Below are 13015 nucleotides of genomic sequence, written 5' to 3'. Positions count from 1 at the left end.
ATCCCATGTGAGTGGCTGTGCTCAGTTTCTTACTGGAAACTTAATGTGGCTCACTGCCACAGACCACGTAGGGAAGTCACGTCAGTCATATCATCTTCATTTTCTAATTCTTTTTCCAATGAATTGAAGCAATCTTCCACCAAAAAAAACCAACATGTCACTGTTTTAAGGGGGGGCTGCTGTTGTCTCCCTTGGAGCTGGTGTCTTGTTGCCATCAACATTTCCCACAGAAAAAAAAAAGAGCAAATCTCAGCTAGTAATAAATAAATGAAAAGGTAACACATGTCTGCGGGGAAAACCATTTAAAACTGCACGGGTCAGAATGACCCACTTCTTGTATTACCATAAATCATACGGTCATCATTAAGATTGGAAAAGAGTCATCACTAAGGTTGAAAAAGACCACTAAGATCATCTAGACCAGCTGTTGACCCATCACCACCATATCCACTAAACCATCACCCTATGTGTATGTGTACGTGTTTTGTTGTCTGTATTCAATGCTCCAGGTTTCACTCTGGTTGTTTTTCACTCAGAGACCTTATTATGCATTAGAAGGAAGCTAAATATCCTCATCTTTGTTCTATGTCTCGGGTAATCCATGTTCATAGCATTGAGATGGTTTGCCATGATGAGACATGGAAGAGAAGCAGAGGTGTCTCTTCTGTTTACATTTGTTTACACTTCTTTTACACATGGCATTAATTGACATTTCTTCTTGAAAGAGGAGTTGAGGATGAAATAAGAGACAGGTCCAGGAGCTTCTTGAAAAGACTGTCTGTGTAGAAGTGCAAACATCTGTGAAAGGAGTGACCAAGTCTATGTTCCAGATAGTTAAAGACACTTATGGAGGATCTTGGGGCTGTATAAAGATGTTGAAGTGCCCTGGGAAGCTGAGGAAAGGCAAATAGAGAAGCAGAGGAAGAGGCTGAAGAAGTGAAGCTGTGGAGGACCTCTGTCAGGAGTGAAGCAGTGGATCAATGGGATCAGAGGGGTACAGTCTGCAAGAGGTAGTGGTGTGGTGGGAAAGCTCAGCAAGGAAAATTGTGAGGCTAATCTCGGAGAAGAGGAATAGCGGCTCCAGTGAATTTGGGGCTGAATTTATCAAAGCTGAATGAGTGCACTTAGCTTGAAGTGGGACTGGTAAGAACTACTCTGGGATCTGGGCATTCTCAGGGCACAACTGGTTTGGATGAGAGCTCATGTAACATCTTGTTTTCCTTCAGACACCTTGTCCAGACTCTCAGCTCAGTGAGGACATTGCTGTGTCCATACTGGTTCCATCACTGCTTCCCAGGCCTTGAGCCAATGAAGGACAAGGGCATGAGAAACACAATCTGATCTCTTTTCTTTTGCTTTTTGAGGCAAGAAGTGGTAAGGGATCAGAAAACACTGCTGGAGTGTTCCTAGCTTTTATCTGATGAATTATGTGTGAGTGCTGAGACATTTGGCTAAATATTAAGCCTGAACTTTAGAAAATGGAAAGTCTTTCCTCTCCAGAAAGGTTGGCATTAAGGTAAGTGACAATTACACATGAATGATCCTCTTTGTTTGCCTTATCTTACTTTCACTTGATTGCTTGAAAATATTGCTGATTGCTCAAGTAGATGAGAAGACTCTCCTGGAAATCTACCAAATATACTTCAGAGCAGGTTTTTTTTATCCTCATTTGGTCTGAGTTTGGTATTTTGTTCATATTTTATTTATTTATTTTCTTTTTTTACAATTAAGTAACTAATTTCACTCTGTACCCTTGCCCCATCCTTTTAATGGAGGCTGTAGGATTTTTGTAACGATATGCCTCACCATTCAGCTCTGTGTTTTCACATCACACCCACCTACTTCTCAATGATCCAACTCAAATCTACAACATGACCTGAGACCATTTCCTTGGGTAAAGGTAACCAGTGACATAAAGGTTAAAAGGGCCTCTTCTCAACAGCCCAATGAAGATGCTGGACATCCTTAGGTTCTTCTTATTGCTCAAGACTCTGTACATTACAACCCAAACATGGATGTGATACAAATGCCTACAGAGATGCCTTTTCTTATAGTCGCAGATCCCAAAATGTGAGTCGAAACTACAATAAGGCTTCTGAGTGTTGTGGCTTTGGTCCAGTGTTACATGCAGACTTGTATACTCAAAACACTTCACTAAGTCTCCTTTGAAGTTTCATAAATATGAGTTTAGAAAATGGGATTTTCTGTCCACCACTTAATTGTCTCCTCGTTTGTTCCCTGCTGCCCTATTCTGATGGGTTGTTTAGGCTGGAAGGGCTATGGCAGCCTGGAGAAACAAGGTCTACCTGGTTCTACAGCCAAAGCCCTGCTGGAACACATTCAAGATGCATGGTATAAATATGTCCTGTCTGCCCCACTCCAAGGATGTGAACAGATTTAATAGCTGAATACAGCAATTGCAATTGAGCCTATTCAGCCCAGTTACAAGGCATCCAGGGATTTAGGATTTAATTGAATCAATTAGATTCAATTGTTAAATCCAAGCCTTGTGGTGCATTCTCTTGAAGTTCAGGATCTTCAGGCAGTCCTACCTTGGTGTAATCCTAGAAAGCTTTGGGTGTTTTGAGGCAGGAATGGGGAAAAAATAATCTTTTTACTGATGTGTGTGAATTGGTCACTTATTATTGAGTCTGTGATGCTCCCATAAACCGTAGCAAGATAGAGCTCCAAGACCACTTTATGCATCACGTTTTGACTTCAGGTTGGGACAAGGTTTCACTCACACTTTGCTTCTCAAACCAATGGCCTTCCTTTACCAAAAGAGGTTCCCATTTTTTCACTCTTCTTCTGTCTTTCACCTTTTTAGCATGCTTATCTCTTGGCTGTGAGGTCTGCAGGGATGGATGGATCCAGCCATGGTGATGCATTGGAGATTTTGGGACACACAGCACTACAAAATAACCATCAGTGCAGGGAGATAACCTTGGTGATCACCAACTTCAAACAGCTCAACTTCTTGCAGTATGAAAGCTCTGGTTCTTCTGAATGTCTTCTGACATTCATGTCTTCTCCTATATTTATGTGCTGTGACTTCCAGGGGTGGATGATTTTCACCCTCAGATTGGGTAGCCATAGGATGCAGCTCCTATGGATGCAGGAGATGGTGGGAGTCTTCAGGGGGTAATTTCCCATATATGTCAACTGGACATCCCAGTTCCTTTCATCGCCCTGTACCTCTCAACTCCTTCTTTTCTATCAATAGCAATGCTAATGCATCTAAGAGGCAGTCTTGTAGAAAGCTCTCTGGTGCTGTGCAATGGAACAAAGTGCAATCACAATTTTATTTGAGATATTTTGATTCTCCATTTTAAGATGCTTCGACAGGCCTCTCGTACTTGAGCCATAAATTAGATTTGCACCCTTCTCCTTGGGTTTCCTTCCTCACCAGCAAGGGAAAAACTCCTTCACTGCCTGCAAACAGAGACTTTCCCCCCTCCCTAACCTTTTCCCCAACCCGGCCCCTTCCTTTTCAAACATCCCAGTTATTTTATTATTATTTTGTGCCCACGAGGTAAAGATATATATATATATATTTCCCCTCCCCTCACTTTTTCTCCCCTCCTCTCTCCCACATTCTTGCCAAGAGCACACAGGGCAGCATCCCATGCCCTGTTCTCGTCCTAACTGTGAACAGTGCAGAAGGAGCTGGAGGTGGGGGGATACCCACAGCAGCCCCTCCTCCTGCCTCAAAACTCCTTCCAAGTGTGCAGGGAGTTGCGCTACAGCCTGGCTGACGTGTTCACAGGCTCTTAGGGCTGCCAGCCCCTCTCACCCATGGGGAGAAGCCAACTTGCAACTGATTTGTGCAGGTAAGCAGTGCCGTCCGCCTGTGGCTGTCTGTCCATCTGCTCAGGTGTTGGGTTTTGTGTCTGGTTGTGGGGTTGTGTTTTTTTTTTCCACTCTTCCTGTTCTCAGGTTGCAGTTCAAGGAGCGATGGCGTGAGAATGGGCTGGGGGCTGTGGGGAGGGAGAGACGAGTGTGGATGGTAACACAGCTTCCCAAAGCACCTAAACCAGAATTTGGGGTTGACTTTGGGTTCCTTATGATGGCAAGTGACTTTTTGGCTGGTCTCAGAGGTGGTGAAGAAATGTTGTCTTTTTCTTTTTCTTTTGAGGGCTTCCTGGGGGGGGGGAAATTGGGTTCTGACTGTGTAATTTCATGTGCCTGGAGGGTCCAAGCATTGCATTGGGCAGAACACTTCCCTGATAATCTTCCTGCTGGTGGAGTAAGAAACCGTATTTCTCTTGTTCAATTGAATTGTGTGAGGTGGATGCTGGTAAAATAGCTAGCACTGAAAGCAAGTCCTGGATCAAAGCTGCGACAACAGAGCAGACCCCTCCAGGACTAGTTATAATTCCAGACACAGTTAATATTTCAGTGAGTTATGGGAGAAATAGCAGAAAGGGTTGGTCTGAGGCCATTCCTGGCTGGGGAAGATATATTCTTTCAAGGGGAGAAGCTGTATACACCTGGGCTGGATTCTGCTTTCCTACAGCTGTATTGGTTGTAGCATCCAATAAACTGCAATGAATGCAGTGACCAGTCAGATGCAGGTTGTGTTTATAAAGTTTCACACTGTGGGTCTGCTCCTTTCCTGATCTTTCAACTGGTCACCCCAAAGGCTTTCAAGCCTCGGCAGCAAGAGTGGTTATGGTGACTGAGATCCTTCAGCCCACCATTTTCCCCTGTCAGCTCTGAAATTGATATCTCACAGGGAACAGCAGTGATGAACAATTTCATTTGGCTGTAAGCCATCACAGGCCCAAAATAAGGTAATCTCTGCTTACAATCAGGAATTACAAGAAAATGCCTTCCTTCCAGGGAAAGAGAAAAACTGGCTAACAAGCAGGTGATTCACGGGGTGCCTGAAAAGTCTCTGTGGCTCTGACGAGGAGACTGGGTTGTCAGATGGAGTGTGCATCTCATTCTGTGTGTTTGAAGGAGCAGATCTATCCAAAAAGGGGGTGGATGGTGGATGCTGTTTGGGTTCCCTGATGCTCCTGCAAAATGGTCCCTTCTGTATGTCCTAAAAAACATCAGGTTGGTTATGGGTGAGGAGATGCATTGGGCTGGAAAGTGCTTGGGGTAGTTTGAAGGGATCACAGAATCACAGAATTGAGTTGGAAAGGAACTTTAAAGGTTATCTGGACATGCTTCCCTTCATTGAACAGGGACACCTACAGCTCAGTCAGGTTTCTCAGAGCCTGCACCAGCCTGGCCTTGAGTGTCTCCAGGGATGAGACATCCACAACCTCTCTGGGCAACCTGTTCCAGTGCTTCACTGGCATAAATAACATAAATATGGGGATATATCCTTACCCTCAGGTCCTGGCATGGTCTCACAGAAGGAGTTAACCTGGCTGAGGCAGGAGCTGAAGGTGTGATGTTTTATACAGTGTGAGGCTGGGAATATCTGGGGGGGAGGATATTTCCACACCAGAGACTGGGTCCAAATCTTCCCACAGACGCCATAGGTTGGTTGTTGAGAGCTCCAGGACTGGATGCTCTTGCACTGATTGGGGAATAGATGCTTTGTTCAATCACTCCACATTATTATCCAACAATCCTTCTCTGGTGTCTTTCTGAGCACAGACCCAGCAGGGACTTCTGTGAGAGAAAGATCCAAAATGGGATTAGCTGCATCTGTAAAGACTTTGATATGAGCACCTTGTGGTGCCCCACAGAGGACGGATAGTTGTTCTGGGGAAGGCTTGTACATCAACAGAACCCTCAGTCACCAGCATCTCACCAATTGATTTTGTTTGTACAGCCAGTCCATAAAAACCTAACCTGACACTAGACATAGAAGTGAAGCCAGTTCTCCTTTTGTTAACCATTAATGCCTGCTTATGGTGGACATAAAATATGATTGTACCAGATGGCAAGGAAGGGTACAACCAATTTTTATATATATATATGTATAATAAAAACATATAAGTGAGGTAAAATCATTAATTATGTCATGTGCTGTCTGTTCATCTGTCTGTCATAATCCAATTGCTCCGGTGCCCAGAGATGAAAGTTCAAATCAACACGGCCATCCCTTCGCACCATCATTGCAAGTCTGTGATTGGTGTTTGCTTCATGATCATGTCAAGAGATCCTAGGGAAAACTGAGGGTCAGTTCTTACTGTAGGGCCACAATCTTTGGTTCACCAAGAGCAGAACGAATCTGTCAGAGGCAATGAACCAGCATTGGTTCAGCAACAACAGGGGGGAATTCTTCCTGCCCCCAAACCGAGATTCCTCTGCTCTCAGGGGATGTGGCACCTGGGCTGGGATCTTGTTCTGTCTCTCCACTCCCCCCCAGCCATGCTGAGGGGCACTTTGCAAAGCGAACAGCCTCCTGGATAGCAGCCAGCCTGCAGAGTGAGCAACGTGAGAAATGCAGACCTGGCTGCTGGCCAAGCAGTCAATCCATTCATCCATTGACTTCCTTAACCCTTTTATGTTTAACCTCCCCTTCTATCGATCTCTTTGCCTTTAACATCTGCATGCCCACCTGGAAATATTGCTTTTCACGCTGCTGATGCATAATCTTGCAGGGCAGACCTTTTGCCTCCAGTATGGGAAGACAGATTAATGAGTAGCATCTCATGATGGCAATAGGATGATGCAAATAAGCCTCAAGCCATGTGTGCTGGGATACCTATTCAGTAGGCAGCTTACATCTTTGTGTCTTTGCTTGGGAAGGGATTCTCCTAACCTTGCAGCCTGAAGCAGGGTGCCTCATTTCAAAGCAGAGTGATAAAATGAAGGGAGGTGGAAGGAAGAAGCTGAATTGTTTTGGAGGTGTTTTCTGTCTCAGGTGATTTGTGCAACGATGGTTTGAGTGATGCTGTGTGTCTCTCTTCGCTTTCTTTGAGTGAATTTTTCACTGTTTAAGTAGGATCTGCATTGTGTTTCTAGCTCGTGGACTCCGCATTGGGAAGCCACTGGGGTCAAGGCAGAGCCACTTGTATTATGTGGACCTCTGGTGACCATCAAAACTCTCCTTCAGAGACATCCACACCAAACCTTTACTGCACCCCCTGCATTATTTTGCAAGGAGAAATTGAGGGCAGCCACCAAATAAATTCAGTCCCTTCCAAACAGGATCTCTTGTAGAAGGAGGTTGGGTGGAGACGATCATCACAGCCAACATCCAACTGCAGCTCTCTGAGCAATTCAGTGATTCGGCTTGGAAAGTTTTCTAGATTTAGCTGAGAAGGTATTTTTACTATTGTTAATGTGAAAACCTGATGTGCGGGGAAGTCACCAGGGTGTGGAAAAAAGCAGAGGAACGGTCTAGCTTTCATTTCCAGGGTTTGGGTTTATAAGATATTTTGCTGCTTTTCTCCTTGATTTTCAGCTTTTAAGCTGAAACCTTCTATCCAGCAGTCCTAAAAGCTGCATGAATATTTTCTGTAGGGTGTGGAAAATGGCAGAACCAGTCCCAATTGGATATACTTTCCAAGTTGTTCCATAGTAGAAGAGCTATGACCTACCCGTTACCTCCAGTTAGCTGCTTGTCACCATTTCATCAACTTTTCTACCCCCTTCCCAGAAAGGAATGCCCAAAATGTCCACTGAGGCCTCTCCTCAATGTGTTTTTGCCCCAAGTGGATGTTTCCACTGGATATGTGCAAATCCTAAGCTGTGCTTTGCCCTGTGTTGTGTGATGCTGATGGGAACAACTGCAGTGAGTTATAGAGAAGGATACTGGAGATGCACTGATGCACGGGGCAGAAACTCCCAAAAACACATCTTTCACCCTACAGAAAAGCTGTAGCCGGACCTTGCCAAGCTCTCAGTAGTCCTCCTGAGATGTTAATCTGTCCTCTTTTAATATCTAGCTCCATCTTTCCACAATGACATTCCCTAGGGAATCAGCAGCTGTGGGGTTTGAACCACAAGTCAGTGGGGCTGGGTAGTAGGCACAACCCTTTAATGTCGTTGCCTTTAGACAAAGCAAGCACGTTCAGTTGGGTGCTGAAGTAGAAAATAGGCTTCTTCCTGCTCTCACTTCATCTTGTTTTATTGAGCAGCCTCGCCGGATTCCCCCCCTTTTCTCTCCATCTCTGTTAAGCATTACTAGGCAGAGCAATCCCTTTAAATTTGGAAATCAATGATATTTATATTAAAAATATATATATATCTACAAAACACTTGCTCAAAGCTCTTGCTCTGAGAGAGGGAGGGGAGCTGTTTAGCCATTTACCCATTCTGCAAGAAGCAGCAGTTTCTTCTTACTGCTGATGCTGCTTTTTCAACAGACTCTGTGCTGCAGCGTGCGCTCCTTTCATTGCTTTAAATTTCTCCTGTTTCATGGCAGAATTACCTGGAGCAGAGAAATCAGGTCCTCCAGGATGGGAGAACCACTGACCCATCACCACCATGGCCAGTAACCACGTCCCTCAGTTTCACATCTCCACATTCCTTGAACACCTCTAGGGAAAGTGACTCCACTTGTTTCCCAAGCTGCCTGTTCCAAAATATGAGCATCTGCATGAGGGATGCCTTAATGTATGCTCCTGTAGAAGCTTCTTGGCTCTTCTGGTTTCCTTTGGGACATTCTTTATGGGGCTACCTTGACTAGGGATGGTGCTGGATCAAAATTTGAGCTTGGTCAAATACAGCCACCTGGGGTGAATGGATATGTGTTACCCAAAATGTCATCTGGCAAGAGTCTGAGTAGTTCTGGGGTGGAAGAACTGGGTTAGGACCTCAGCTACCTGTTAACACTGATGCCATCAAATCTTGGACCTTCTTCACATCCTTATCTTGCTGGCATCCTTCCTGCTTCCACATCCTGAAGTTCCCATTAATTCCTCATTTAGGGCAACCTCAGTGCTTCTATTATACTTCTCAGTGTGATCTCCTGTGGGGCTGCTGAGCTCTTTCTCAATAGATTTTGTGATGTCCCTGATAATGCTTTATGAATGGAAGCCCTAGAGTGCTGAGACTGCAAATAGGTGGAGGATCTACCTGGTTGTGTGACATGCACCGCGGCACAGTGGTAGGCTGTAGGATGATGAGTTTGAGTGGATAGTGTGGAAAGGCTGTGGGTGCCCAGATGTAGCACTGCAATGAGGGTTTTTTATCTGTATGCAACAGGGATAGTTATTTAGTAGATGGAACAGCTGCTGTGGGAGATCCTGGGATGGGAGAAGCATAGGATCCAGCTGGAAATGCAGCCAAACAGGAGGCAAGCATCAGCCAGATGGGTCTGCAAACCCACTGAGTCCCATCATTTTTAGACAGACCTTGCTGACGGGAGTTATTTATTTATCTCCATATTTGTTGGCAAAGCAAAATGGAATATGAGTTTATTACAAATATATGTGCAGGAAGGATAAATACAGAAAAATAGCTCAGCCTCTGGCACTGCTGTTTAGCACGTGAGACCTGTTCCTTCCTTCCCCCTCTTGTTGTGCTTTTCACTCTTCTGTTCCAGGTGAGGTAAAGGGAGAACCCAGTCTATCAGCTCTTTGGAATTTGGAGTCTATTTGTTCTGCTGGAAAACCTGGGGACATTTGCTCCTGTAGATTATTTACCAGGCACTGTAAAAGATCAAGGAAAATGCTGGGATTGCTTGCATAACCCTGAAATTTATGAGTTCATTGCCCTGTCCCTACCAAAGCTGGTAGCTCTCTGTGATGGTTTAGGAGGTCTTTAACAAGGGTGATGACAGTCAGTGTCTACAATGATGAGCTGAGAGCTGCTGGATTGCACTTTTCTAATATTTAATGCATAAAATGAGCATTGTGATTACACCTAAATGATAACTGGACTGAGATGCTCTAGGCTGGATGGTGCAGCAAATGGCAGCCCTCAATGGCTTTGGTCAACACAAAATGTTGCATCCCAAAAGATGGAATGCATGGAAGGAACAAACTCAGATGTACCATTGGAGTACCCAGCCCAAGTCCAACATGTTCAAAAATATAACATCTGAAAGCTCAACTTGCACATGGGAATTCATTCGTGCACATGAACATGTGAAATCCGTGGGATCTGGGCACCACTGTAGTAATATGGACCCCTTCCCCGTGGCTCAGCACTCTGGCAAGGAAGTTTTTAAGAACAGAACAATTTTTTCTTGGAATTAGAAAGAGGTAGAGAGATTTATGTTAGCATTTAAGCTTTTCTGGATGCCTACCACATACAAACCAGCAAGTGCATGAGGACAGGCTTCAGTCTCAGCCTGATATGTTCTCATGAGGTTGATGCATTAGCTGCCTTGGTACATAATATATGACATTTCTGATGTTATTTTAAATACCTGGATTCCCAGAAGAAAGTGTTGTAATTACAAACTGAATTATCTTTCTCTTGGTTTATATTTCTATGATGGAGTGATGGCATCAGTGGACAAAGGAAGGGCAGCTGATATAATCTACCCAGACTTGCACAAGGCTTTTGATATGGTCCCACACCACATCCTTACCTCTACATTGGAGAAATGGGGGTTCTAAGGGTGAACTATGCAGTGAATAAGGAATAGGTCATGGGTTGTGGTCAGTGGCTCAATGTCCATGTCAAGGTGTTGGTGAGAGTTGTGCTCCATGCTGGATTTGATCCTGTTGTTGGGGCCTTATTTGGACATTGTAAAAGCCTGCATTTGGTGGTGACTGTATTATTTTTGCTGTTGCTTTCACCCTGAAGTCACCTCCACAGCAACTGTACTGGAGATAGAAAGGAAGGATGCAGCACAAGTCAACAACTGCATGGCAAAGATCTCCAAGTACAGACAGCAATTAGAAGAGAGAGGAAAATTAAAAGACAGAAAACACCTCGGGGACACTTCAGTCCTTATGGTCTGAGAGATTGGTGTGTGATAGACAAAGTGACAACAGCTCTCTTGATTCTTTAGGGTCTTGTGGACTCTTGACCTTCCTCTTACATGGGGATTTCTTTCTGTTGGGCTACCCCACTCTCAGTCTTGTTTTCCAAATGGGACCAGATCTGCAGTGCAGTGGGATTTTGAAGCTGAATGTTGTTAACTGTAAGAAAATTTCCATCCATGGCAAAGAGCTTTTCCCCACATCTGCAATTTCCACCCTGGAAGTAGTCCATGTCTCCCTTTGAAGTCTGCTCAACCCCAGACATGCAGGTGAGAATCAGAACAGGAGAAAAAGCTTTTATTGCCCTCTAAAAAATGGAATAAAATCCCTTCTTGCAATGTTGCCTCTTCTGCAGTTATTACTTCATAGAGAGAAGTCACTGCTTTGCCAGGGGAGACTTCTGTAGCCCTAATGAGCTGTCAGCATTTGTTTGGGGACTTTGCTAAACTGTCTGTGAGCGGTAACCAGAGCTTTCAGCCCTCTTTGACTGCTCCATGATGAGAGGATGGATTTCCAGGGATGGGATTTAGGGACATGGAGGTTGTTTGCAAAGCAGGCCGTTAAAGACTTGAGTGTGGGTGGCTGATGTCTGAAATGATGCTCATGGACAGATCTTTGCTCCCTGTGTGTCTGAGGTAGCAGATGCTTCCCTCTTCTTTTGCAGTAGTAATATTCACCTTTAGGCTTAATTGCTGATGGCCATTACTGCCTGAAGAAGGGTGCTGTCAGGGAAAGGTGCTGGGGAAACAAAGCAGAGTTCTCCTCTGTTGCCAACCTCAGCAAAGTGATGGAGAAATTTAAGCAGTTTCAGGCTGGTTCCCTAAGTCAAGGTGAGCCTTGGTAGATGGAGGAAGGCTTCCCTTACCACTGCAAGCAGGTAAGAGCATCTCATTCAGATGGCATGATTTAAAGCCTCTTTTCTCCTGCAGATGAATGAATCTCCTGACTGGGTACTGACACCAGGAACTGTGTGGCCTCTTCCCAAGGGAAAAGAAAATGTATGCCCAGATCCTTGCCCTGGCAGTGGCTGTGGCACATTACAGAGCCATGGCTGCTCATGAAGGTATGTGTTAAATGGGGTAAATGTAAAAACTGGGGGTGATGATGAAACACATCCAGGAGAAAAAAACATTTTCCAAACAACTGTTTTTGCTAATGTGATTATGGGGTGCAGATGTAGTGCTGGTGCCTTTGACTTCTGCATTAGGGTTCTTCTTTTTGTTTGGGAATTGCTGGCCAACAGTGATCTCTGAAAGCTGGTACAAGCCACCAACCAGAGGACGTGAAGCAGAGGACCTCAAGGTAGCCTTGAAACCTCCTGCTGCTCTTTAGAGTTAAGACTAATCACCTCAATCTAGCAGTAGATGTCCCTGTTCATTGCAAAGGAATTGGACTAGATAGTCCCTTCCAACTCAAGTGACTCTATGATAACATTATCTTACCTCCTCCCTGAATCCATGTTGCCTGTACAAATCCACAGAGTTTTTGATGAGGAATAACCAGATCTGAAAGACAGGAGCCAAAAGGATCCTGGAGAAGAGCTTCAAACACTTACAGCATAATCAAGCCCATATCTCTGTATCTTCAGGGTCCTGAAGGGACCTCCTGAAAGGAGGACTTCTTGCAAGCTCCCAGGACTGCTGTGGGGCTGAGTATGAAACAGTGGGTCCCTTCCTCTTTTAATCCTTCTGCAGGAACAAGTCCATGAGTTCTGAAAACGTAAATTCATCTGGAGTAAATTCAGTGAATTCAACAAGGAGTTAATGGAAGCTTTGGCATCAAAGACAAAATTAACTTGATTAAGTTCCTGTCCGTCAATTAAGCCAATATACTCAAGTATAATGCTATTTAATTTGAAGCTGGGAACAGTGCAATAAATCAGTGTTTACAGATGTCTCTGGCAAACCTGTGATTGACGAAACGTGGTAATTTTGGAGGTGCATGGAAAATTTCAAATAAAATCATATTCCCTGGTGATTAATATAGCTGTCTGCATTGGTATTTTCTCCTAAAGGTACCGATCCAAATATACTTAACATAACGTGTTTCCAGTGACAGCTTCAGATATACCTGATCCAAGTAGTGAGTGAATTTGGGTTTCAATGCCAAGCCATCTCCCTCAGGTTGAGTATCTCACAGAATGGGCTCAGGTTGCCCCGTTGTCTTTC

The 13015-nt window shown here is 44.5% G+C and overlaps 1 protein-coding gene across 7 annotated transcripts in view; it reads left to right on the top strand.

The window, feature by feature from the left end:
• Positions 1-3585: 3585 nt before the first annotated feature.
• LOC107325293 (collagen alpha-1(VII) chain-like) overlaps positions 3586-13015 on the top strand; it is an 86050-nt gene continuing 76620 nt past the window's right edge. For all 7 annotated transcript variants that reach the window (XM_032448635.1, XM_032448671.1, XM_032448711.1 and 4 more), the window contains exons 1-2: positions 3586-3830; positions 11777-11910. In XM_032448635.1, coding sequence (XP_032304526.1) covers positions 11844-11910 — 67 coding nt within the window. In that variant the 5' untranslated portion in view covers positions 3586-3830; positions 11777-11843. The remainder of the gene's footprint in view (positions 3831-11776; positions 11911-13015) is intronic.

The sequence above is a fragment of the Coturnix japonica genome, chromosome 1, assembly GCF_001577835.2.
Source record: "Coturnix japonica isolate 7356 chromosome 1, Coturnix japonica 2.1, whole genome shotgun sequence".
Taxonomy (NCBI): Eukaryota; Metazoa; Chordata; class Aves; order Galliformes; family Phasianidae; genus Coturnix; species Coturnix japonica.
The sequence above is the reverse complement of the archived record's forward strand: the minus strand, read 5'-3'. Positions and strand labels throughout refer to the sequence as shown.